Raw genomic sequence first — 26,897 nt, 5'->3', positions numbered from 1 at the left:
ATGCAAAGGAATCACAATCTTGCTGGAATAATTACGCAAATACACGACAAACGTACCATTATACCAAAAGCAAGTAATCTTCCATTTACAATAAAATGTCATTAGCTGTACGGTTTTCAAACAATAATCTGTCAATATATAAATACTGGAAATTCAGCATTAAAATAAATAAATAAACTTTACCGCAGCAACTTCATCAAAATGATTAACATGGCACCCCATGAGAAACGACGTAGGAGCCATTACAAAATCCAGCATCAGTCTGGACAGAATCGGCACGAAGGTGTGTTGCCACTGAAGTGGATGAATAAACAATACAAGGCTCTCTGCAATCAGCGTGAGCAAAGCCCAGTCAGAAGACAACAAGACAATTCTCTGCTCTGTTAGAATGCACGTTATTATCTGTCAACAGAATACAAAAAAACACATGTATTATTAGTCTAGTAAAATCAAGGAAAGGAATCGAATGATGATAAAGAGATTCAGGCTGTAAGGCACTGCATAATTCATCCAGACAACTGGATAAGCACTTCTCCATCTGCAGAAATGTGTGACATATGTACTACTCATGGTAAATGTGATCAAAACATCATTCTGTCACAATGTTTCACTGTTTGAAAATAAAACTACAGTTTGAGATACATCTACAAATAAATAGATCAGATATTGCACTAAATATGTTATTTATGTTCAATGAAAAATTATTACAAAATTAAATAAATAAAAGAAACAGGCAAACAAACCTGCAGAACCTGCTTGGGTTTGAAACACAAGAACGGAAGATGCAGATCCAAATCAACAACCGGGCTATCAAGATCTTCTCTTGACGGAAGCACTATCTGCAGCGGCTTCATGTTGAACATCTAAAATTAGGATTAGATGACAGTGATCAAAGGGATTACAGTGCTGTATCAGTAATCACCCAACCACAGGAATAATAAAAAAAAATAGCATGATCAACTCCAATATGCAACTTTTCTTACTTGGCTGCTGAACAGTTGCTTGTTATGTCTACAATATGAAATGAACTATGCTTAGCTACCAGCATAAAAGTTTAAAGCAAATTTACAAATGTATTTATTTAACCAGGATCGAACCCTTGAGATACACATCTCATTTCAAGGGGCTCCTGGCAAGAGAAAGAGTATCCTGTATATTTTTCTCAAATGTACTCTCTAAATAGGCACCCCTTTGTTGACCAACTTCATTCGCTATTGCATTTACAAACACTCATCTTCATTCCATGTGTATGCAGTTACATGTTCTTACCAGATGTAGCTGCCCAGGAGGTGGGCTTGGTACCAAAGCCAATTTTGCAGCAAATTCTTTCACTTTGTCTTCAAAATCATTGCCTCTGCAGGACTTGAGCTGAAGGAGCAAACTGCCAAAAACACACAAGTAAATGACTGAGGAAGATATGCAAAATGAAAAGATTGCTCGGAGGTGTGAAGCAGAACATACATTTAAAAATACATTAATAAACTGTTCTGGAGCCATATTTTAACATTAACGAGGCAACATACAGCAATAAAGGGATTGTAACATGGGTATACTGTAAAGCGACACACACAACAGTGGCAAGATAACAAGTTTTGGATGCCTAATGTATAAATGTTAACCACCGCCCAACCAATGTCAGCATCACTTCTATACACTGGTAAAAGCATCAACTGAAACGTCCGTCTACTTCTTATGGTTTTATAATGAGTGTTTGGACAGCTGGAACAACAATCTGGAACAATCGAATGCAGTGCTTCTCAAACTGTTTTGTTCGCGGACCATCAAAATTATTTTTTTGATCTCGGCAGACCACACAATAAACAGTACAGCTGACTTGTTTTAATGCAGTGGGTGGGCCTGTTTCTGTGAGCAAAGTTATTTTAAAATTGGAGTTTTAAAGAACGGTTCTAGTTTACTTTTCATTAACACAAATTTACCAAGAGGGAAAAAAACTGACTTAGGAAACTGATTTAGGTGAATTAATAATCTGTCAAGTTACAATACATGGGGCACCAGCACAGTCGGAGCTTTGAATCTCCAGCTATAATCTTTATTTATAAAACGGAATGTTTGGATGCTGCACGCTGATTGGCTGTTGATTTTTTTACCATGCAAAATAGTACAATGCACGGCGGAATTTATTTTTGCCGAATCAGAGTTCAATTAATAAAATTATCAATATACAACATATTAAACTCACACATTAAATACACACATTGTTGTGAGAGGTCTTTTAAAGTTTTTTTAAATGAGTGACATTCCTTTCGTCACATTTGATCTTTTCAGATGCATGACAGTAGAATGAGACACAAAGATTTTAACAATCTCATGAAATCGAAGAACACACAAATGCTTGGGCAGCTGGTGTTTTTACTGATTTGATGAAATATAAAGAAATGGTAATCGACTTAAAAACAGTTTGTATTGAAAATGTAAACGTCCTGTTACGATAATTATGTGCTTCAGTGTTTAATTTGGCTGGTCAAGAGTACTCCATTTTTTTTTATGTTAACCTCTGTGCTGGTCTCAATTGCTCTGTAAACAGTGCTGACATAAACTGCAATGTTAGGGGCATATTCTCAAAGGACTTATGCGCCTTGTAAGGGTATTTATGATCTTGAAGAACAGTTTATGCTGGGTCGGAGCTGCTATTCGCATTCTAGAACGAGAGTGAGAAGAGCGCACACACATATGGAGCACAGACACGCGCTTCAGGGCGCGCAGGATTAAAAGTAGGCGTGGTTTGGCTAAAAATAGGAGTTCCCACAGATACGCAGAAGATATTCGCATTCTGAAAAGGCAAAAGATGAGGAGACACCACGCGTAAACTACTCAGCTTGAGAGCAGGAGTAAGGGGCGTGTAGGAGCTTCAGCCTAGCGGTCAGGAGTAGTAAACACAGCTGAAGGCAACCACAATTATGATTAATACACAAACGCTATGTGAAACTGTTGTTAGTAATAATAATAATAATAATAATAATAATAATAATAAATTATTAACTTCTGTGTTGCCTGTTGATTTATATTATAGCAATGTACATGTTTACTGCTGTGTGGTCTGTTGATTTATTATATAGTAATGTACATGTTTACTGCTGTGTGGTCTGCCCCCAACTCAACTACAGCTGTATGTTAATGTAACACAGCACATGCCCTGTTGTGTGTAATCCCTTACTTTACAAGCTGCGCACAATACATGAAAACTCCAGAGTAATGAATACATTTTAGACACTCTAAAACTACACATGACGGAGAGTTTAAACTTTTTTTTTAACTTGGAGATGTTATCCATGTATGCTATTTTTTCCTGCTTCTGTAGCTGAGTTTTAAGGTCTCAAATTTTGGGTTTGCAATGGGATCTATAAATTATGCTGCCACTTCCTTTAAGTAATTATGTAACCTTTCCACGGACCACCTGAAGGAAGCCAGTGGACCACCAGTGGCCCGTGGACCACAGATTGAAAACCACTGATCTAATGAATATCTAATGAATATCAACCTATATTTAAGTAAGTGCTTTATGAATAGAGGCCCATTATGGCATGATGTTTAAGATAAACCACACATGTCTTTCCGTAGATAAGTCCATAGATAAACTTGATTCCTGAATCAAACATATTAAAAAATATGAATAAACTCATGATCATGATCAAATAAACAAGAAACTTAAAGTAATATTTGTATTCTGTCCTCATTATAACACACTGCATATCTTACCAGGAAAGACAGTCCTTCAGGGCATTGTAGTAAGCATATTTAGATATGACACATATGCCAACGGCAGCGTACAGTCTTGGAGCCTTGGCAGAAGTCCAGTGCACCTGTCCATTCTGGTAGTGATTTCCATCGTGGGGGAACTGAAACGAGTGCATTTTGTTTATTTAGTGTAGCGTATTCTGCTAGGCACACAGCTACTGAAACGCACCTCTTATGCAGTGTGCCCCAAACATTTTTAACCACTATCAGTTTTGGTGGTCATAAGCATTCCCCTTTAGACAAGCCTTTTTAGTGTTTATGAAACTGTATAAAAAGGGTTATATTGTATTAATATATGAAGTTACAGACAATGCAGTTCTTTGCACTTTGAACACCACAATTAACCTGTTATTGCATTTTTGTTTTTAAAGTAAGATATACTCTAATACTTTTCATGCTACGGTAATCATGTTTTTAATTATTTGAAAAGGATTCATTTGAGATTTTACCAATTTAAATCAGGTTTGTTTTGGTTATGAAGTGTGCAACATAGAGTTAAAGCAATTTTATATAAATGTAGACTACTATAGGAAACTATTTTAAACTGGGCACATTATGAAGTTTTTGCTGTATCACCTACGTTTCTCTGATATCGCTACCCATTATTCTAGACAATAAGAGACCACAGGTTAAAGTACATTCAGTGTTTCTTGTAAAGTTACAGTAAAGGTTTATGTTATGGAGTCATTCTGGTAACAAATGGTTAATGGTTAAACACAAAAACATGCTTTTTTATTGCATGGAAAACTAAACATAATCCAGGGAAGACTTGGCTAATGTTTACAGTGTGCAGCAATGTTCAGGTCAAGCAAGTAATGGTAAGCCTGTAAAAGCAGCAGCACCTGCACTGGCCTGTAGTGCTGAACCACAACGCCATATGTCCTGTTCCCAAAGACATCTGTGAAAACCAGGAAATGGAAATGGTCTGCTTTAGATTCATTCGCTACCTGCAGGCCCCCTGTTGACAGAAATGGGGAAGCCCATTGTTAGCACATTCAAAATAGACACAAAGAGACAGACCTAATTGAATGTCTGTATTTACTTACCATTCCGGCAGTGTCACAGCGCTGTACTGATACCCTGGTTTGTCTCAAGGACTACACTGACTATACTGATGACAGTTAAATTCCATAGTTTTGGAGGAAAACTGTTCCTATACTGGAAGTCACCATAATGCATTTCAACTGAAAAGAAACTTAAGATTCCATAAACAATATTTCAAGCTACTCTACTCTAGAATGATCAGATCCTGATAATCTATTTGGTAATATTTTCAGGAGATGCTTTATCGTATTTCCTAAAAGATATCCGCAGATATACCAGTACAAGCATACAGCTACCAGCACGACACCTTCTCTATCTCTCTCTCTCGTTGTTAGGGTCTGTTCAATTGATATAAAGCATGGAAAACACACACACACACACACACATATTATATATATATATATATATATATATATATATATATATATATATATATATATATATATATATATATATGTAGGTCATGCTTTATTTTAAGGGCCATTTTTTTGTTTATTAAAACCTGATTTAATTTGCTAAACATTACTACAGTAACAATTTGAACCGATTTCAAGCATATGATCGACTGGGTATTGATCATCCATAGGGCTCTGGTGTTTGATTGGTGTTTGCAGGTTTAGCTGGCCTATTATATATTATTAACTACCAGTTAACAGAAAACAAATAATGTACATGAACATGTTTATTATCTGTTTGTTAACAGTTAATAAACAAAAAACGGCCCTTAAAATAAAGCGTGACCTATATATCTAGTATTTTATATATATATATATATATATATATATATATATATATATATATATATATATATATATATATATATATATATATATATATATATAATTTTATTATGGCCAAATAACAACCGCACAACAAACATCTTGGAATAGCAACAAAAGCAATGATCATGACCTGTAATCAACAATAACTATGATCTTAGAAAAGCAAGAAACATTCACATAAATCTTGCTCAAGAGACTGCAGATTTAACATCATCATCAGGCATGGCATTGCTGAACTTCATACAGCTTCTGAGGTGTATTTACCTGGTTGCTAGACAACCAAGCCTCTCTGGTCCTTAACAGGATCCCATAACAAACCCATGCCCGCCCATACCACAATAACAGCTACAGGATCCCATAACAAACCCATGCCCGCCCATACCACAATAACAGCTTCAGGATCCCATAACAAACCCATGCCCGCCCATACCACAATAACAGCTACAGGATCCCATAACAAACCCATGCCCGCCCATACCACAATAACAGCTTCAGGATCCCATAACAAACCCATGCCCGCCCATACCACAATAACAGCTACAGGATCCCATAACAAACCCATGCCCGCCCATACCACAATAACAGCTACAGGATCCCATAACAAACCCATGCCCGCCCTTACCACAATAACAGCTACAGGATCCCATAACAAACCCATGCCCGCCCATACCACAATAACAGCTACAGGATCCCATAACAAACCCATGCCCGCCCTTACCACAATAACAGCGGCGTTCTTTTAGCATACTGTATATTAAAAAAAAAAAGCTGAATTGATTTTATCTTTGTGTCTTTACCCGGAAAGCAAAGCTGAGGTAACCCAATCAGGTCAATGTCTTTTGGGACGCTGATGTCTTCTGTGACAGGATCATTGTTCCCGTTGTTGCTCTCCAATGCTGCAACAGGCTTTTCTCTCTTCTTCTTGATGAAGGAGCGTCGCCTCTGGGTCCTGTTGAAGTTACTGAGAGTCTGGGATCCTGACACCAGATCCTCTTTGGTCACAAAGGGAGGGACATGAACTTGCAAAACCTCTGGGTCTAGGAGTGGGAAGTCACCACTCCTTCCATGCTGATGTACCTGGAGAGAGTCACAAAACCATATACTGTTAAAACATACCGTTAACAACAAGAACATGTGTTCAGTCTTTTGTAATGTCAGTATTGCAGGTTTATTCTGGTAGGATACAGCTATATACATGCACTGGCAGCAAAATAAGTGGATTCCCTTATTCTGATTCTAGATACAAGTAAATAACCTATACTGTAAATTAGCAGTGGGACATTTTGGACAAAACAAAAACAGTACAGTAAATTGTGTTTGTAAGAAAACATACAATAATGAATGATGTGTTTTTTTGGTGGGGGGGGGTAAATAATTCTCAGAGTTTGCTCGATACAGCGACTAATGAAATGAAGTGTGCTGAATATATGTGTCATTAACAGAGGAATTGTATTGCATTTCTTCACACTGCACTGGTTTTGCACAAGCAAGTAACCGTGCTAGTGGCACTGCAACACTTCCGTTTCACTTCTCTGGCAGTCCCCACAGAAGGACATTCATTAGATTATTGTATTGATGTTTTAAGAAAAAAAAGATATGTGCAAAACAATAATAAAAAACAAAAAATGAAATGATCTCAATTAAAAATGATTAATTGATTACTCAACAACAGTATCCATATTCATAATCCATTATTTAATGACTTGCTCAGCAGAGCACTACTGTAAATCAAGAAAAACTAAAATCTGAATATTTAATGCTGTTCTCCAAACCACTAAACCAGGGGCCCGTTTCACAAAAGCGATTTGCAACGATTCGCAATCACCAGCACCTTGCAAATAAAAACGGGGTTTCATAAAACTTTCGCACGGCTGCGACATCACCGATTTTCAACAGAAACCTGCGACTGCCACACAGCAGCCGCAAGTAGTAATTTCCATCGCAGATCCTGTTTTAGGAAGTACCAGGACGCTCATACTACTAGCTCGCTGTGGAACTGTACACTTTATTAAACGAATTTCTCAGGTAAAACATTCTGATGACAATATGACCTTGTCTGTACCTTATAACCCCCCCCACACACACACACACAAAGGGCTGAAATGGAGGTATAACTGCAGTTTTTTTTTTTACATACCAGTTAACAAAAGGTTTAAATTACAAAACAAAATTATTTATTTATGAAGTGTAACCCAAAGTTATGTGGGTGAAAAATAACAGTAACTGAGGCAAGGTCAAGTTGTAAAAACAAACACGGTTTATTTATTAAATACAATCATATACCAAAAGTCCCGATTTCTTCAGTATGATAACAGCACTATTGTGCAGATTGCCTTGCTTTAAACTGGTGACAATGGCGTGCAGCAATCATTACGTGAATAATAATAATAATACAGTCTAACTTCACTATAACAACCAGACGCACACTTTTGTGAAACGGGCCCCTGGTTCTTCGTGACTTGTTGAATATACATATTTACCTGGAGAACTTCCTTCAGCTTTTCATTTGAAGCTCCAATTACCACACAGGCTTCCAGTAAACTGGTGGGGAGAATATCTGCCATCAGTACAGATCAGCAGGGCCTCCTTCACTGGATTCTGGATTTCATGGCTGGAGACACCCAATACAATCTTGTCACAATCCCCTCTCGAACTTCACACTTCTTTTCAGTAGTGAAAAATCTTTCTTCGTCTCCAACCGGGATGTTGACAAATGTGTATCTGGAATTTAAAAATGAATTAAATAAAACAGAAAAAAGTCAACCAGTAACACATGCTGTATTTACCTTGAAGGCATTTAATGAAAGACATGTAAATATTTTAAAATAACTTTTTAAAAAGAACATTCATTTAAATAATAGCATTTTCTATTTTGCTACAAGATTGTCCTACTGTATGTAGGTGTCATGTTTACCAAAATGTGACCAAGATACTTAAAACAGAATGAAACTCTCTCTATTGCCTACTGATGCGATCAGCCCAGCTCACTTACTTCCTATTTGAGAACCGTGGTATCGAAGTGCAGACACACAGACACAATCCTTTCCTGCCATTCTTATTTCCTGTACTCAAAACCTGGTAATGCATATATACTTACACTAATGAAGTTCAAAAGAGATTATGCAAGTGTGAACATAAGCAATTGATATTGTAACATGTCCAAGATAAAAAGCAGAAGCCTGGTTCATGTGAAATGATTGTTATATGCAATCTTGTGGAAGGATACTGTTTGGCGATTCTAGAAAATACATTCCTACTGTACAAAAACTGAGATTATATACATTTAAAAAAAATGCAATACCCTTTACAAAATTTGAAAACACAGACGCACATGCACACGTGCAGACACACACACACACACGCACACACGCAGGCACACACACACGCAGACACACACACAACCATAGACACACACACGCAGACACACACACACACGTGCAGACACACACATACTAAATGCAGTAAATAAGATACACAATTTACTGTAAAAAATACAAAAGCTACTGTAAATGACATGGAAGCCTAAAATAGGGCAGGTGAAGATTTGTTTGTTTTGTTACAGTAGAGTACATTTTAACAAACAGAATTTATAATATATATATATATATATATATATATATATATATATATATATATATATATATATATATATATACTGGATATATACAGTACTGTGCAAAAGTTTTAGGCAGGTGTGAAAAAATGCTGTAAAGTAAGAATGCTTTCAAAAATAGACATGTTAATAGTTTATATTTATCAATTAACAAAATGCAAAGTGAGTGAACAGAAGAAAAATCTACATCAAATCCATATTTGGTGTGACCACCCTTTGCCTTCAAAACAGCATCAATTCTTCTAGGTACACTTGCACAAAGTCAGGGATTTTGTAGGCATATAGTCAGGTGTATGATTAAACAATTATACCAAACAGGTGCGAATGATCATCAATTCAATATGTAGGTTGAAACACAATCATTAACTGAAACAGAAACAGCTGTGTAGGAGGAATAAAACTGGGTGAGGAACAGCCAAACTCAGCTAACAAGGTGAGGTTGCTGAAGACAGTTTACTGTCAAAAGTCATACACCATGTCAAGACTGAGCACAGCAACAAGACACAAGGTAGTTATACTGCATCAGCAAGGTCTCTCCCAGGCAGAAATTTCAAGGCAGACAGGGGATTCCAGATGTGCTGTCTAAGCTCTTTTGAAGAAGCACAAAGAAACGGGCAACGTTGAGGACTGTAGACGCAGTGGTCGGCCAAGGAAACTTACTGCAGCATATGAAAGACACGTCATGCTTACTTCCCTTCGCAATCGGAAGATGTCCAGCAGTGCCATCAGCTCAGAATTGGCAGAAAACAGTGGGACCCTGGTACACCCATCTACTGTCCGGAGAAGTCTGGTCAGAAGTGGCCTTCATGGAAGACTTGCGGCCAAAAAGCCATACCTCCGACGTGGAAACAAGGCCAAGCGACTCAACTATGCACGAAAACACAGGAACTGGGGTGCAGAAAAATGGCAGCAGGTGCTCTGGACTGATGAGTCAAAATTTGAAATATTTGGCTGTAGCAGAAGGCAGTTTGTTCGCCAAAGGGCTGGAGAGCGGTACACGAATGAGTGTCTGCAGGCAACAGTGAAGCATGGTGGAGGTTCCTTGCAAGTTTGGGGCTGCATTTCTCCAAATGGAGTTGGGGATTTGGTCAGAATTAATGGTCTCCTCAATGCTGAGAAGTACAGGCAGATACTTATCCATCATGCAATACCATCAGGGAGGCATCTGATTGGCCCCAAATTTATTCTGCAGCATGACAACGACCCCAAACATACAGCGAAAGTCATTAAGAACTATCTTCAGCGTAAAGAAGAACAAGGAGTCCTGGAAGTGATGGTATGGCCCCCACAGAGCCCTGATCTCAACATCATCGAGTCTGTCTGGGATTACATGAAGAGAGAGAAGCAACTGAGGCTGCCTAAATCCACAGAACAACTGTGGTTAGTTCTCCAAGATGTTTGGGCCAACCTACCTGCCGAGTTCCTTCAAAAACTGTGTGCAAGTGTACCTAGAAGAATTGATGCTGTTTTGAAGGCAAAGGGTGGTCACACCAAATATTGATTTGATGTAGATTTTTCTTCTGTTCACTCACTTTGCATTTTGTTAATTGATAAATATAAACTATTAACATGTCTATTTTTGAAAGCATTCTTACTTTACACACCTGCCTAAAACTTTTGCACAGTACTGTATATATATATATTATAAAATGAATAGGTACAGAGCACAACACAAGTAAAAAAAACAAATATTGTATTACTTATTTTAAAATCGTTTGGAAAGTACGAAATTCCAAAACACTCTACACCTAAAGGTTTGGCTACACTTGAAACTATAATAAAAAAGGAAGAAAACATTATTATATTTTTTTAATAACTAACTAGTTAAAACGGTGAAGACATGTCCGTACTGTGGTAGTTTTGAATCTGATCTCCACATGCTGGACCCCTGAATATATATGCAGGAACATTTCTTAACCCTGTATGGGGCTCTGTGCATCTTTAACAGGGATATAAAGAAATACATTTACTTTTTTTCCAGTGTCCTTGATTTTTTGACTGTGTGATTTCTTATGGGGTAAAACTCTGTAGAACACATGCAATGTTCTGCTGGATGTGCTGTGTGAATTATAAATCAGGCGTGTGGAAATCCCCCAGGAGTTAGGTGTGGCAAAGCCAGACTGAACAAGGTGATGGCGGCACAGCTAATGTCACAATGCTTATGAGGGGGTCTGCCTCTGATACAGCAGCGAAAGAAAGTTCAGGTGTGTCTAAGGTGTGAAGACATGTAAAGGATGAGCAGAGACAGCTGTGTCCGACTGATACAGCAGCGAAAGAGAGTTCAGGTGTGTCTAGGGTGTGAAGACATGGAAAAGATGAGCAGACAGAGCTGTGTCCGACTCTGATACAGCAGCGAGAGAGTTCAGGTGTGTCTAGGGTGTGAAGACATGGAAAGGATGAGCAGACAGCTGTGGGAAGACTTTTTACTTCATCAATCCCTGGTGACTGAAGCTCATACATAACAACGCCTTTGAACACAATCCTGCTTTCTATAAAGAAAATGTATTTGTAAATTGGGAACTGAAACTTGGAACAAACTACTTGGAACAATAATATACTCCTCCTTTCCGACTTCCTTTCATTGTGAATAACCACAAGCTCCATTGTTTACAGAAATCATGAACGTATTAACTTAAGTTTTTTTTGTTCCCATAAACCTGCACAATGCAAAGGAATTGAAGGAAGGCAAAATTATATTTGAAAAAATGAACAAGTGACCAACCTGTGGTTTCGCTGCAGCTTGGAGACGTAATGAGACCAAAAAATAGTTTGCAATATTAATGTACTAGTGTATTTTTTTTTTAAACAAGTCACAGTATGGCAACTAAATCCAACTGTTCGAATACCATTCTGCTTATTATTATTATTATTATTATTATTATTATTATTATTATTAATTAGTCCTGTATCTGCTAACACCACATGCAAAACGATATGATAGGGATGCCATTTGTTTTTTTGGTTTGTTTTTTCGACCTGCTTCAATGCATTGCCACGATTGTGGGGCAGTATCATACTATATGGGATTTACTGACTGTTGCATTAGGATTACACATTAAATTAGTTTAGGCTAGAATCGTGTATGTAGTCCCGTATCACTGCAGTCATTATCTGTCACAAACTACATCATCATACAGGAGTACCTGTGTTGAAAAGCTAGTGTTGCTGTAAAATAAATAAATTAAGAAATACATACACCATTTCACTGGCTACTTACAGAAGAGATCATATGACCAGAAGTCACCTGTTCTTAGGTACAGTGTACTGCAGTGTCTGTGCTAGAGGAAATACTTCAACACATACCCCACATTTCTGTTTGCTGGTTTGTTTAATATTCTTACGACATGTACATTATTGGTCGCAGTCCTCACAACACATCCCGTTTTTTTTTGTTGTTTTTTTATTAGATTTACTACATCATTACAGTACGCACGTATTGTGTAATCCGTGAATTTACCACACAGCAGACGGGAAAAAACGTTGTATTTGTATTTATTTTTTATATTCAAATCACTGGCGTTACATACGCACTAGATAGACAGATAGATAGATAGATAGATAGATAGATAGATAGATAGATAGAGGCAGTGTGGTCAGTGGTTAAAGTCCAGGGCTTGTAACCAGAAAGTCACCGGTTCAAATCCCACCGCTGCCCCTGACTGATTCACTGTGTGTGACCCTGAGCAAGTCACTTAACCTCCCTGTGCTCCGTCTTGCGGATGAGATGTTAAATCAACGTCCTATTGTAAGTGACTCTGCATATAATGCACAGTTCACAGCCTACCTCTGTAAAGCACTCTGTGATGGTGGTCCACTATGAAAGGCGCTATATAAAAATAAACATATATAAATAAGAACCACTTTATCAAATCATGTGCTTCTTTTAAAATAATTCTCAGCATGTTTAATTCAACCATATTGTCCATATTATCCTAAATACAGATGAACATTGTCATCGTACACTTAATTCATCAGGTAAGGGTTTGTGTGTGGTTCTGTCTTTCTTAGTCCAGTCAGATACACTTCGCACTACGTTACATATTCGGTACTAACCTGAGTTTTGATATCGTCGGCTTCACCTCAGATCCATAAAGAAAGTATGCTGCTTCGTTCTTGATGGGGTTTCGTAAAGCTGAATTTGGTAATTATACCGAGCGACCGCGATATAACCTCTTTAATGAAGTGTAAAAGACAGACCCGATGACAGACCGCAGTACTGCAGCTCCCTCGCTTCGGAACGGTATCGCTTCTCTCGCGCAGCTCCTCCTTCCTGCTTCTCTGTGACGCGCGTCGACGTGCCCGCGCATGTGTGTGCATTTTTCTTGCACAGCGTGAACGCGCACCTTTCTTTCCCTGAACAATAATGTACTAACATTCATCCAGTGGTGTAGTCGATGGGGAGGTAAACTGTGTGTACCCACTTCTATTGGGCGATATAGCGTTTACCCTCTTCGCATATAAGGGGCAGGCGTAGGAGGTATACTTTTGCTGTGACCAGCGACGTGTCTGTTATGTGGCTGCACTTCATAAATGACACGCACAGCACTCATCTAGCTTTGGACCCGGAGGAAATATATATTCTGGATATTAATGCTGCACCGCCGCAGAGGTGTCGATCACTAGCTTTATGTATATCAGTTTGGACGGCAGGGAAATCCTACTGGTTAATCAAAGCGCTAACGAGCAGTAGCCAGTGGAGTGCGTTTAAGACATGTAGTGCCCGTCCACCGATTATAATGCAATTATTTTGTTATTGTTATTATTAATTGTGACTGCATGTTAACAGCAATAAACACCAAGGAAAGAAGAAAAGGTAGGCGGGACCTAGGGGACTTTTTAATAAAAAATAAATACATGGGAATAAATTGTAACATAAGTAGAAAGAACATAAATCCCAACAATTGACCTTGATGTCTTAAAAACTTGTAGAAACGGCATCATCTTTACACCATTTAAAATAATTTTAAAAAAAAATTAATAATACAAATGCCTATGGTCTCTTAGACAAGTTAGAGTACATAGTAGTACGTGGACTGATTAACGGCAAAGGTGTGTGCTTACTGCGTTTCTCTTCATTTTACCGCAGATAATACTGTAACTCAGTGCGATGTTTTTTCTTTGGTTTGGTAACACTATGTAACACAATTTTTGTTCCTGGGTAGTAAGTGTTATTTCCTAATTGCTTATGCCTCAAAAGTATAGAAAATGGCTATTATTCCCCACAAACTTTGCTTTTGTGACCAGGACAGTGATATTTTGAAATTTACCTATTTCCAATGAGAAAACGGACAAATTTGTGTCTTTTCGTTCACATAAAGTCAGAAAAAAACAACATATGAATCCAAATTAACATGTATTTATACTAAAGTAATACAAAAATGACTACAAAAGATTTAGAAGTGAGTAGTTTTTCGAGATTTACGATTATACTGTAAATCACTTTCACGAATCAGCCCCCAAATGTAGTCTCCCATCATGTTCTCGTTATACTGTCCTTGGTAGCGGCATTCAAAGTCCAGTATATCCTGGTGGAAGCGCTCGCCTTGCTCCTCCGAGTACGCTCCCATGTTCTCCTTGAATTTATCAAGATGAGCATCAAGGATATGGACTTTGAGGGACATCCTACAGCCCATTGTGCCGTAGTTCTTCACCAGAGTCTCAACCAGCTCCACATAGTTTTCGGCCTTGTGATTGCCCAGGAAGCCCCGAACCACTGCGACAAAGCTGTTCCAAGCCGCTTTCTCCTTACTAGTGAGCTTCTTGGGGAATTCATTGCACTCCAGGATCTTCTTTATCTGTGGTCCGATGAAGACACCGGCTTTGACCTTTGCCTCAGACAGCTTAGGGAAGAAGTCTTGAAGGTACTTGAAGGCTGCCGACTCCTTATCTAGAGCTCTGACAAATTGTTGCATAAGGCCCAATTTGATGTGCAGTGGTGGCATCAGCACCTTCCGTGGGTCCACCAGTGGCTCCCACTTGACGTTGTTCCTCCCCACAGAGAACTTGGTCCGCTGTGGCCAGTCCCGCCTGTGGTTGTGCGCCTTGGTGTCCCTGCTGTCCCAAAGGCAAAGATAGCAGGGAAACTTGGTAAAACCGCCTTGGAGACCCATCAGGAATGCCACCATTTTGAAGTCTCCTATGACCTTGATGCCATCTCAGAAATCCAGATATGTATACACTTAGGCAGCTGGAACTAAACTGAACTGGTGGGCTTAAGGCCCCTGTATTTATACTACTATTCATATTACTGGAAAGTTCTAGAAAGTTCTCGAAGTTACTCCAAGTTTACTCAGCACTGAATCTATCTGGAATGTTCTGGAAAATAGGTAAATTTCACAATATCACTGTCCTGGTCACAAAAGCAAAGTTTGTGGGGAATAATAGCCATTTTCTATACTTTTGAGGCATAAGCAATTAGGAAATAACACTTACTACCCAGGAACAAAAAAAAAAAAAAATTGTTACACGGTGTAATTAATAGGAAGGCGCTGAGTGAAAGGATGAGAAGTCTAGTCTGACGATGTTAATATCATAAAAACCCAATTAAAAAACACATTTTAAAATACAATAGGCTCCTATTATGGCTACAGATGGAATAGTCTCTGATAGTTATCTTGGGGTCATATTCTCAGTTTCTGCTGTACTACCGGACCCGCAAAGAGTCGTACGGGTAGGGTCCGAGTCACAATGGAAACGTGGTGTATGGCAAGCAGGCAGGCACGCACCCTGAGCCCTTGGGGGTGAAAGCTCTCCTGCCATGCAGTACTGCGTTATGAATCACTAGAGGGCAGCAAAGGGCCTATTTTTCCAGAACAGAATGAGAACAGGAAAGTGTGGTTTTAAACAGCGCAGTATTTATTTTTAATTCAATTTCCAAACAACTGTTTTCATTGTAACATGACAAAAACATACTTCACGGTATTAGTATTTCACGGTACAGGGTGCAGTATTTCATGGTGCAGTATTTCATGGTGCAGTATTTCATGGTACAGGGTGCAGTATTTCATGGTACAGGGTGCAGTATTTCATGGTACAGGGTGTAGTATTTCATGGTACAGGGTGCAGTATTTCATGGTACAGGGTGCAGTATTTCATGGTACAGGGTGCAGTATTTCATGGTACAGGGTGCAGTATTTCATGGTGCAGTATTTCATGGTACAGGGTGCAGTATTTCATGGTACAGGGTGCAGTATTTCATGGTGCAGTATTTCATGGTACAGGGTGCAGTATTTCATGGTACAGGTATTTCATGGTACAGGGTGCAGTATTTCATGGTACAGGGTGCAGTATTTCATGGTGCAGTATTTCATGGTGCAGTATTTCATGGTACAGGGTGCAGTATTTCATGGTGCAGTATTTCATGGTACAGGGTGCAGTATTTCATGGTACAGGGTGTAGTATTTCATGGTGCAGTATTTCATGGTACAGGGTGCAGTATTTCATGGTACAGGGTGCAGTATTTCATGGTGCAGTATTTCATGGTACAGGGTGCAGTATTTCATGGTGCAGTATTTCATGGTACAGGGTGCAGTATTTCATGGTGCAGTATTTCATGGTGCAGTATTTCATGGTACAGGTATTTCATGGTACAGGGTGCAGTATTTCATGGTACAGGTATTTCATGGTACAGGGTGCAGTATTTCATGGTACAGGGTGCAGTATTTCATGGTGCAGTATTTCATGGTACAGGGTGCAGTATTTCATGGTACAGGGTGCAGTATTTCATGGTGCAGTATTTCATGGTACAGGGTGCAGTATTTCATGGTACAGGGTGCAGTATTTCATGGTGCAGTATTTCATGGTACAGGGTGCAGTATTTCATGGTACAGGGTGCAGTATTTCATGGTGCAGTATTTCATGGTACAGGGTGCAGTATTTCATGGTGCAGTATTTCATGGTACAGGGTGTAGTATTTCATGGTACAGGGTGCAGTATTTCATGGTACAGGTATTTCATGGTACAGGGTGCAGTATTTCATGGTGCAGTATTTCATGGTACAGGGTGCAGTATTTCATGGTACAGGGTGCAGTATTTCATGGTACAGGTATTTCATGGTACAGGGTGCAGTATTTCATGGTACAGGGTGCAGTATTTCATGGTGCAGTATTTCATGGTACAGGGTGCAGTATTTCATGGTACAGGGTGCAGTATTTCATGGTGCAGTATTTCATGGTACAGGGTGCAGTATTTCATGGTACAGGGTGTAGTATTTCATGGTACAGGGTGCAGTATTTCATGGTACAGGGTGTAGTATTTCATGGTGCAGTATTTCATGGTGCAGTATTTCATGGTACAGGGTGCAGTATTTCATGGTACAGGGTGCAGTATTTCATGGTGCAGTATTTCATGGTACAGGGTGCAGTATTTCATGGTACAGGGTGCAGTATTTCATGGTGCAGTATTTCATGGTACAGGTATTTCATGGTACAGGGTGCAGTATTTCATGGTGCAGTATTTCATGGTGCAGGTATTTCATGGTACAGGGTGCAGTATTTCATGGTGCAGTATTTCATGGTACAGGTATTTCATGGTACAGGGTGCAGTATTTCATGGTACAGGGTGCAGTATTTCATGGTACAGGGTGCAGTATTTCATGGTACAGGTATTTCATGATACAGGGTGCAGTATTTCATGGTACAGGGTGCAGTATTTCATGGTGCAGTATTTCATGGTACAGGGTGCAGTATTTCATGGTACAGGTATTTCATGATACAGGGTGCAGTATTTCATGGTACAGGGTGCAGTATTTCATGGTGCAGTATTTCATGGTACAGGTATTTCACGGTACAGGGTGCAGTATTTCATGGTGCAGTATTTCATGGTACAGGGTGCAGTATTTCATGGTACAGGGTGCAGTATTTCATGGTGCAGTATTTCATGGTACAGGTATTTCATGGTACAGGGTGCAGTATTTCATGGTGCAGTATTTCATGGTGCAGGTATTTCATGGTACAGGGTGCAGTATTTCATGGTGCAGTATTTCATGGTACAGGTATTTCATGGTACAGGGTGCAGTATTTCATGGTACAGGGTGCAGTATTTCATGGTACAGGTATTTCATGGTACAGGGTGCAGTATTTCATGGTACAGGGTGCAGTATTTCATGGTGCAGTATTTCATGGTACAGGTATTTCATGGTACAGGGTGCATTATTTCATGGTACAGGTATTTCATGGTACAGGGTGCAGTATTTCATGGTACAGGGTGCAGTATTTCATGGTGCAGTATTTCATGGTACAGGGTGCAGTATTTCATGGTACAGGGTGCAGTATTTCATGGTGCAGTATTTCATGGTACAGGGTGCAGTATTTACTCTCAGAAACATCGGATTTGGTTCTGTTTACGTTTATTCGGCGACCATGTTTTTTTTAACAACCATATACTTTTTTTTTCTCAATCCAGTGGCTTCTTTTAATTGGTTTATGAAAGCGAGCAAAGTGTAGCATTGCTGGCTGCTGCTGGTAGGTAGTGTATTACTGTATTACTGTAGTGTTTCCACGGAGCTGCACCACACTGAGAAACCACACGAGGGCTGCCAGCAGGGGTCAGCAGAGACTCATTCTTAATTCCACTGCCTGCTGAAGAAAATGGTGGGAGACTAGTTCTTACTGTCACACACGATGATGAAACCAAGTTTCTCTCTCCCTCTCTCCACCAGCAACACGCTGGACATTCTGTGACAAATGGGTAATTCTGTATAGTATTTCCAATGCTACCAGAAAACAAATAATTAAACAAGTACTGGAGCACAGTGGGGTTGCTAGGAATTTAGAACATGTGTTTTTTTTTTTTGTTTTTTTTTTTAATCCTGTGGGTTGTGATGTACTCCCCATGTTATCCAAATTAGCATTACTGTACAAAATCTCCCTCTCGCTCCCTCTCTCTCCCTCTCCCTCTGTCCCTCCATTCCTCTCTTCCTCCCGCTCCTTCCCTCTCTCCCTCCCATCCTCTCCCTTTCTCTCTCCCCTCCCTTCCTCTCTCTCCCTCCCCCTCTCCCTCCCTCCCTCTTCCTCCCTCTCTCTCCCTCTCCCTCTCTCTCTCTCCCTCTCTCCCTCCATTCCTCTCTTCCTCCCGCTCCTTCCCTCTCTCCCTCCCATCCTCTCCCTTTCTCCCTCCCCTCCCTTCCTCTCTCTCCCTCCCCTCTCCCTCCCTCCCTCTCTTCCTCCCTCTCTCTCCCTCTCCCTCTCCCTCCCTCCCTCTTCCTCCCTCTCTCTCCCTCCCCTCTCCCTCCCTCCCTCTTCCTCCCTCTCTCTCCCTCTCCCTCTCTCTCTCTCCCTCTCTCCCTCCATTCCTCTCCCTCCCTCTCTCTCCTTCCCTCTCTCCCTCCCTCTCCTCCCCCTCCCTTCCTCTCACCTCTCTTTCCCTCTCCCTCTCCCTATCTCTCTCTCCCTCCATTCCTTTCCTTCCCTCTCTCCCTCCCTCTCCCTCCCCTCCCTTCCTCTCCCCTCTCTCTCCCTCCCCTCTCTCTCTCCCTCCCTCCCTCCCTCTCTCCCTCCATTCCTCTCCCTCCTTCCCTCTCCTTCCCTCTCTCCCTCCCATCCTCTCCCTCCCCTCCCCTCCCTTCCTCTCTCTCTCTCTCTCTCTCTCTCTCTGTCTCTCTCCCTCTGTTCCTCTCCCTCTCCTTCCCTCCCTACCTCCCTCTCTCTCTCTCCCTCTCCCTCTCCCTCTCCCTCTCCCTCTCCCTCTCCCTCTCCCTCCCTCTCCCTCTCCCTCTCTCTCCCTCTCCCTCTCCCTCTCCCTCTCCCTCTCTCCATAATATTTTTCTTTAAGTAGCTGGTGACACAAACTTGTTTTTAAAATGAAGTATTTCCTGTGGCTGATAAGAGACATCTTTATGTGCTCACAGTTGCTTTCATGACTTTATTCTGCTTGCACTCTGCTCTCTACACTTCATTATGCCTTTACCAATGGTACGACGCTGTAAATATTTGTAACCCCCTCCTCTGTACTGTACATGTTAACTGAGCTTAATGAATGCGTCATAAATTCAGTTCCAATACATTCCAGCAGTTACAGCAGCCTGGACCTGAAGGGAACCTGTTCTGTGGCTGTGATAGGTCTCCCTGGAAAACTCCTTTGTATAGTGGTTTGTGATGCATCTATGCAGTAGGAACGTGCTTAGGAACCATCCGACACAAGTGATCTTGTCTGAGTTGAAGGTGTTCATATCCTGTTTCCTATTGATTCAAACACATTGGGATCTACTGGTTTATATAAACAGTGGTGTGCATCTGAACACAGCCTCTGCTTATATGACTCACCTCTATTTAGACTGGCCTCATCACCAAATGGGGCTAAACATGATCATTCAGCCTTTCTCTGTCTGCACTGAGTGACAAATGGCAGATTAAATCTGGTCTGCTCTGTAATTACTAATGCCTTTGCAAATGCAACAACTCAACACGGTGCTTGTCTGCTAGCAATAATAAATAACAGTGTTTTGACATTTATGATTTACAGGGCAAATACTGTCTATCGTTCCATAAAACAGTAATGCTTGCAAGAGTCGTTTTTATAATTCAGTTCATACAGAATGTCCACCACTCACTCATACATTCTCAGAAGACAGAAGTTTCATCTTAAGCCTTCATTGCCATCTAGAATGTTCTCTTATTTAGAATGTGCAGTTCTGTTGCCTCACCACAGAAATGCCCACACAGCTCAGGAGAACAGCATGTCGGGCCTCCACCCAGGAGCTCTACAGCAGAGGTCACCCCTGCAGGTGTCCAACAGTAGGGTAAACTGGCCAGTAGGGTCCACCTCCCATACAGGAGGGAACAGAGCCAAACCTGTGCTCCAGTGACTGTATCACTCACCCTGCACCCCAGGAGGCTGTGCCTGTACAAACCTGTGCTCCAGTGACTGTATCACTCACCCTGCACCCCAGGAGACTGTGCCTGTACAAACCTGTGCTCCAGTGACTGTATCACTCAGCCTGCACCCCAGGAGGCTGTGCCTGTACAAACCTGTGCTCCAGTGACTGTATCACTCACCCTGCACCCCAGGAAGCTGTGCCTATACAAACCTGTGCTCCAGTGACTATCACTCACCCTGCACCCCAGTAGGCTGTGCCTGTACAAACCTGTGCTCCAGTGACTGTATCACTCACCCTGCACCCCAGGAAGCTGTGTCTATACAAACCTGTGCTCCAGTGACTATCACTCACCCTGCACCCCAGTAGGCTGTGCCTGTACAAACCTGTGCTCCAGTGACTGTATCACTCACCCTGCACCCCAGTAGGCTGTGCCTGTACAAACCTGTGCTCCAGTGACTGTATCACTCACCCTGCACCCCAGGAGGCTGTGCCTGTACAAACCTGTGCTCCAGTGACTGTATCACTCACCCTGCACCCCAGGAGGCTGTGCCTGTACAAACCTGTGCTCCAGTGACTGTATCACTCACCCTGCACCCCAGGAAGCTGTGCCTGTACAAACCTGTGCACCAGTGACTGTATCACTCACCCTGCACCCCAGGAAGCTGTGCCTGTACAAACCTGTGCACCAGTGACTGTATCACTCACCCTGCACCCCAGGAAGCTGTGCCTATACAAACCTGTGCTCCAGTGACTGTATCACTCACCCTGCACCCCAGGAAGCTGTGCCTATACAAACCTGTGCTCCAGTGACTGTATCACTCACCCTGCACCCCAGGAGGCTGTGACGGTACAAACCTGTGCTCCAGTGACTGTATCACTCACCCTGCACCCCAGGAAGCTGTGCCTATACAAACCTGTGCTCCAGTGACTGTATCACTCACCCTGCACCCCAGGAAGCTGTGCCTATACAAACCTGTGCTCCAGTGACTGTATCACTCACCCTGCACCCCAGGAGGCCGTGCCTGTACAAACCTGTGCTCCAGTGACTGTATCACTCACCCTGCACCCCAGGAGGCTGTGACGGTACAAACCTGTGCTCCAGTGACTGTATCACTCACCCTGCACCCCAGGAAGCTGTGCCTATACAAACCTGTGCTCCAGTGACTGTATCACTCAGCCTGCACCCCAGGAGGCTGTGCCTGTACAAACCTGTGCTCCAGTGACTGTATCACTCACCCTGCACCCCAGGAAGCTGTGCCTATACAAACCTGTGCTCCAGTGACTGTATCACTCACCCTGCACCTCAGGAAGCTGTGCCTATACAAACCTGTGCTCCAGTGACTGTATCACTCACCCTGCACCCCAGGAAGCTGTGCCTGTACAAACCTGTGCTCCAGTGACTGTATCACTCACCCTGCACCCCAGGAAGCTGTGCCTGTACAAACCTGTGCTCCAGTGACTGTATCACTCACCCTGCACCCCAGGAAGCTGTGCCTGTACAAACCTGTGCTCCAGTGACTGTATCACTCACCCTGCACCCCAGGAAGCTGTGCCTGTACAAACCTGTGCTCCAGTGACTGTATCACTCACCCTGCACCCCAGGAGGCTGTGCCTGTACAAACCTGTGCTCCAGTGACTGTATCACTCACCCTGCACCCCAGGAGGCTGTGCCTGTACAAACCTGTGCTCCAGTGACTGTATCACTCACCCTGCACCCCAGGAAGCTGTGCCTGTACAAACCTGTGCTCCAGTGACTGTATCACTCACCCTGCACCCCAGGAAGCTGTGCCTGTACAAACCTGTGCTCCAGTGACTGTATCACTCACCCTGCACCCCAGGAAGCCGTGCCTGTACAAACCTGTGCTCCAGCGACTGTATCACTCACCCTGCACCCCAGGAGGCTGTGCCTGTACAAACCTGTGCTCCAGTGACTATCACTTACCCTGCACCCCAGGAGGCCGTGCCTGTACAAACCTGTGCTCCAGTGACTGTATCACTCACCCTGCACCCCAGGAAGCTGTGCCTGTACAAACCTGTGCTCCAGTGACTGTATCACTCACCCTGCACCCCAGGAGGCTGTGCCTGTACAAACCTGTGCTCCAGTGACTGTATCACTCACCCTGCACCCCAGGAGGCTGTGCCTGTACAAACCTGTGCTCCAGTGACTGTATCACTCACCCTGCACCCCAGGAAGCTGTGCCTGTACAAACCTGTGCTCCAGTGACTGTATCACTCACCCTGCACCCCAGGAGGCTGTGCCTGTACAAACCTGTGCTCCAGTGACTGTATCACTCACCCTGCAACCTGGCTTATATACAGTTTAAAAAGTCATTCCTATTGTCGAGAATGATTCAAACAAATCTTAGGTTAAACACACAGTAAATATATTTGACCATTATCTTATTACTGGCAGTAGGATGATGTATTGAACTTGTTTCCTTCCCACAGGTAGTCTTCACTCCAAACAGACGCGTGAATAAATAAGCAAAGGGAAATTCCAATATGCACTGAATCCCACACATGGAGGGAGGAGCCTGCAGGGATGACACAGGGGCAGCAGAGCATTGTGGGAGAGAAGCCTGTACCGTCACTGACCCTGGTCCTGCTATTCACTAAGCGAGTGAGAGAATGGAAAGAATGTGAGGGATGTGTGCTTTCAACGATACAAATACTTGGCCTAAGACCTGTCCGTGTGTGGGTGTGCATGCCCATTGCCCATATGGCAGCAAAAGCAACTGCAGTGAAAGTGAGTTACAGTACATTGGGACACAAACTAACGTCAGAATCTACAGCTATGGCCAAAAGCTTTGCATCACCTAGAATTTTAGGAGTCAGACCCAATTTAAAATATATATATATATGAACATAATTAATTTTTTTTATTTTATTTAACATCATGTAATCAATATAACTACAAAATGATATCACAAAAGTCTACCGGAAGCCATAACAGTAGTACAAAGCATTATGTAGTTCAATATGTTAACATAACATTATTCAGAAGGTTTCATTTGACTTTATGAAGCAAAATGTGTTAATTCTATAGGGTGATGCAAAGCTTTTGGCCATAGCTGTAGTTTGACTGCTGTACTGTCACTGCGCTGTTTTGGCTGAACTGTACTGCCACCATGACTGACACCCTGTGCACTGGAGTTTCAGAGCTCTTAAAGCTTAAAGCAACGGAAAGAAGACCACAGGTGAGTATTGCTTACTTTTTAAAACCCGTAAATGCAACCCTTTATTGGTGTGCATTAGCATTACACATTAAAGTGTGTTATACAAAACAACACTGCACAGGTGTACATTACACAAAGGTGAATTTTTAGCTTTTCAGACATTTAGGTTAGAGCTGTTTCTTTCTGACAAAAAGTAGCTGAGTCATCGAACGTGGTGAATCACAGGTGCTGAGGAAAAGAGACAATAATATTTATTCTTGTTCCATTAATAGTAACAGTTGCCGGAGCCTCAGTACAGTAGTGTTAATAAGTGCTTTTCTTTATTACAAGCTTTTTAATATAGCTTTTGAGAACCTATGCATCAACCCATGTTCGTGACCCTCTGTGACACGGCAGGGTCACGGCCTGCATGTTATCGGCAGGGAGAGAGACTCACACACAGAAGCTGCAGTTTCAAAGCTCTATGCACATGTTTATTTACAACACATAAACAAAACACTAACAGAGCAAAACACATTAACAAAATTAAAGGTTCTACCAAACTCACAGAAATGTAAACAAATGAAACACATCCCACACGGACCTGCACACCAACATTAACTCTAACCAATCTCTCCAACACCCGTGAACACCTGTTTTATACATCACTCCCACGTGTTTTGACAGGGAGAAATTTAACTCCCTCCCTGCCAACTCAATATTCCCCACACCAACACACACCTCCCCTCTTGTGTGCAGCACACATGGCCGCTATCGGCCACCTCCACCCCTAAAACACCAACCCCCTCCCTTTATGTCCATCCTTTTCCCCGTGGATTCTTGTGGTTGGTGATCGGGGCTGTGGTGGAGGTGGTCTCTTCACCTGCCGGGGTGTCCCCAGCACTGACAGCGGTGCGAGGCATTCCGGCAGCGATTATGCTGCCCCTTCCAGACATGCAGCCAGCAGTGGCAATGCTGACAGCGGTGCGGGGCACTCCAATCGTGGTGACACTGGCAGCGGCAATGCTAATAGCAGCACGACATACCCCGACAGAGCGCTGGTCACTCTGGCAGTGGTGGCGCTGGAGACAGCGGGGCCTCTCCCTGGGGCGCTGGAGACAGCAGGGCTTCCCCCTGGGCGCTGGAGACAGCGAGGCCTCTCCCTGGGGTGCTGGAGACAGTGTGGCAGTTGACCAGGAAGTGCCCACACTCCCCGCAGGCGTAGCACCAAGTTGAGACCTCCAGAGCTCTGAGGCAGTTCCAGCTGCCCACCTACCATGTAGCTGGTGTGGGATCTTCTGGCAGTGGCGATGGTGGCTCCTCCCTCTGTGGCTCTGGAGCTGGCACCGGCTTCTTCACTCAGCTCCAGGGACGGCTGCTCCTCCCCTTCTTCCTCTTCGGGGCAGGTGGCTCCTCTGCTCCCTGAAAGGGGCAGCATCCAGTATATTGCCCGGGCTCTGCACAGGTGAGGCACCATGGACGCACGTCCCCCGTCCAACTCTGTTGGGCAGGTGGCTGGGGTTGGATTTCCCAGAGGAACCATTCCTCCGCCATGCTCACCTCATCCCATGGTCTTTGTCTGGGCCAACGTCCTGCCGGTGCCCAAACTCCTCGCAAGCAGGGCACTACAGAGCCCCTTCCGCCTGCTCCCACTGGCTTTCTTTCTGCTCCATTTCCTCGTTTCTTTCTTTACTGTAGTTCCTGGTCTGAGTCTCCAGGGGTGCTATCCTGCTTCTGACACCACCTGTGACAGGGTGGCATCACGGCCCGGATATGATTGTGACAGGGTGGCATCACGGCCCGGATATGATTGTGACAGGGTGGCATCACGGCCCGGATATGATTGTGACACAGTAGCGTCACAGCCCAGATGTTATCGGCAGGGAGAGACTCAGACACAGGAGCTGCAGTTTCAAAGCTCTATGCGTATGTTTATTTACAGACACTGAACATTGAACAGAACAAAACACATTAACAAAATAAAAGGTTCTACAAAACTCACTAAAATGTAAACAAACAGATGGGACAGCACCGGACACGAAACACATCCCACACGGACCTGCACACCAACATTAACTATAACCAATTTATACACCTGCGGCTGGAGCCTAATTAATCACTTAATCACTAACTCTCAATTACTTAACTACACCCTTAAATTAACTGATAGTTTTCTTAATTATACCTTTTTACTTGTTTTCAGCTCTTAAACAGTTGCAGATTTTAAGTTAGCTATAACATTTTATAAGCAACTTGAACTCTGCAACTTTGTAGGAGCTGAGAACAAGTTAACAGGTCTACTTAATCACATTATTAGTTCAATTAAGGGATTTATTAAGTAATTGAGAACTTAGCTGGAACGAAAACCAGCAGACACAGGGAGTCCCCAGGACTGAGTTTGAGAAACCCTGCTTTAACATCAGCCAAGCAGACATGATATTAAAAAACAAGAAAAAACCACAGAAAGACAGAGTATAAACAGAATTATCTAAAGACTTGGCATCCTTTAAAAGGGTCTCTGTGGGACTCCAATGGCTTCAGAGGGTGGGGTTTGGAATGGCAACAATGTGCCTGCATTCAAATTGTCTCGAAGACGTGCTGTACATGGTAATGTTTGGCTGTTATTTAGAGCTACTGAAATAAGTATGAGCATAAGTGCTGCATGATATTAGCAAATTGCTGCATGTTTTATGCAGTCTAAGCCCCCACTGGGGCTACTCATTCGAACATTC

At 42.4% G+C, this 26,897-nt stretch overlaps 1 protein-coding gene across 2 annotated transcripts in view; it reads right to left on the bottom strand.

Moving 5' to 3' along the window:
- Window positions 1–13,475, bottom strand: part of LOC117435255 (DENN domain-containing protein 3-like) — a 36,152-nt gene extending 22,677 nt beyond the window's left edge. For both annotated transcript variants that reach the window (XM_034058272.3, XM_034058273.3), the window contains exons 1-8: window positions 13,249–13,475; window positions 8,063–8,303; window positions 6,380–6,659; window positions 4,599–4,714; window positions 3,718–3,857; window positions 1,270–1,381; window positions 744–863; window positions 184–402 (exon numbers count right to left, since the gene is read on the bottom strand). In XM_034058272.3, the coding sequence (XP_033914163.3) occupies window positions 184–402; window positions 744–863; window positions 1,270–1,381; window positions 3,718–3,857; window positions 4,599–4,714; window positions 6,380–6,659; window positions 8,063–8,146 (1,071 nt within the window). In that variant the 5' untranslated portion in view covers window positions 8,147–8,303; window positions 13,249–13,475. The remainder of the gene's footprint in view (window positions 1–183; window positions 403–743; window positions 864–1,269; window positions 1,382–3,717; window positions 3,858–4,598; window positions 4,715–6,379; window positions 6,660–8,062; window positions 8,304–13,248) is intronic.
- Window positions 13,476–26,897: the final 13,422 nt, after the last annotated feature.

Source organism: Acipenser ruthenus, chromosome 3 (genome assembly GCF_902713425.1).
Source record: "Acipenser ruthenus chromosome 3, fAciRut3.2 maternal haplotype, whole genome shotgun sequence".
NCBI classification, from domain to species: domain Eukaryota; kingdom Metazoa; phylum Chordata; class Actinopteri; order Acipenseriformes; family Acipenseridae; genus Acipenser; species Acipenser ruthenus.
This window is presented reverse-complemented; position numbering and strand designations above follow the sequence as displayed.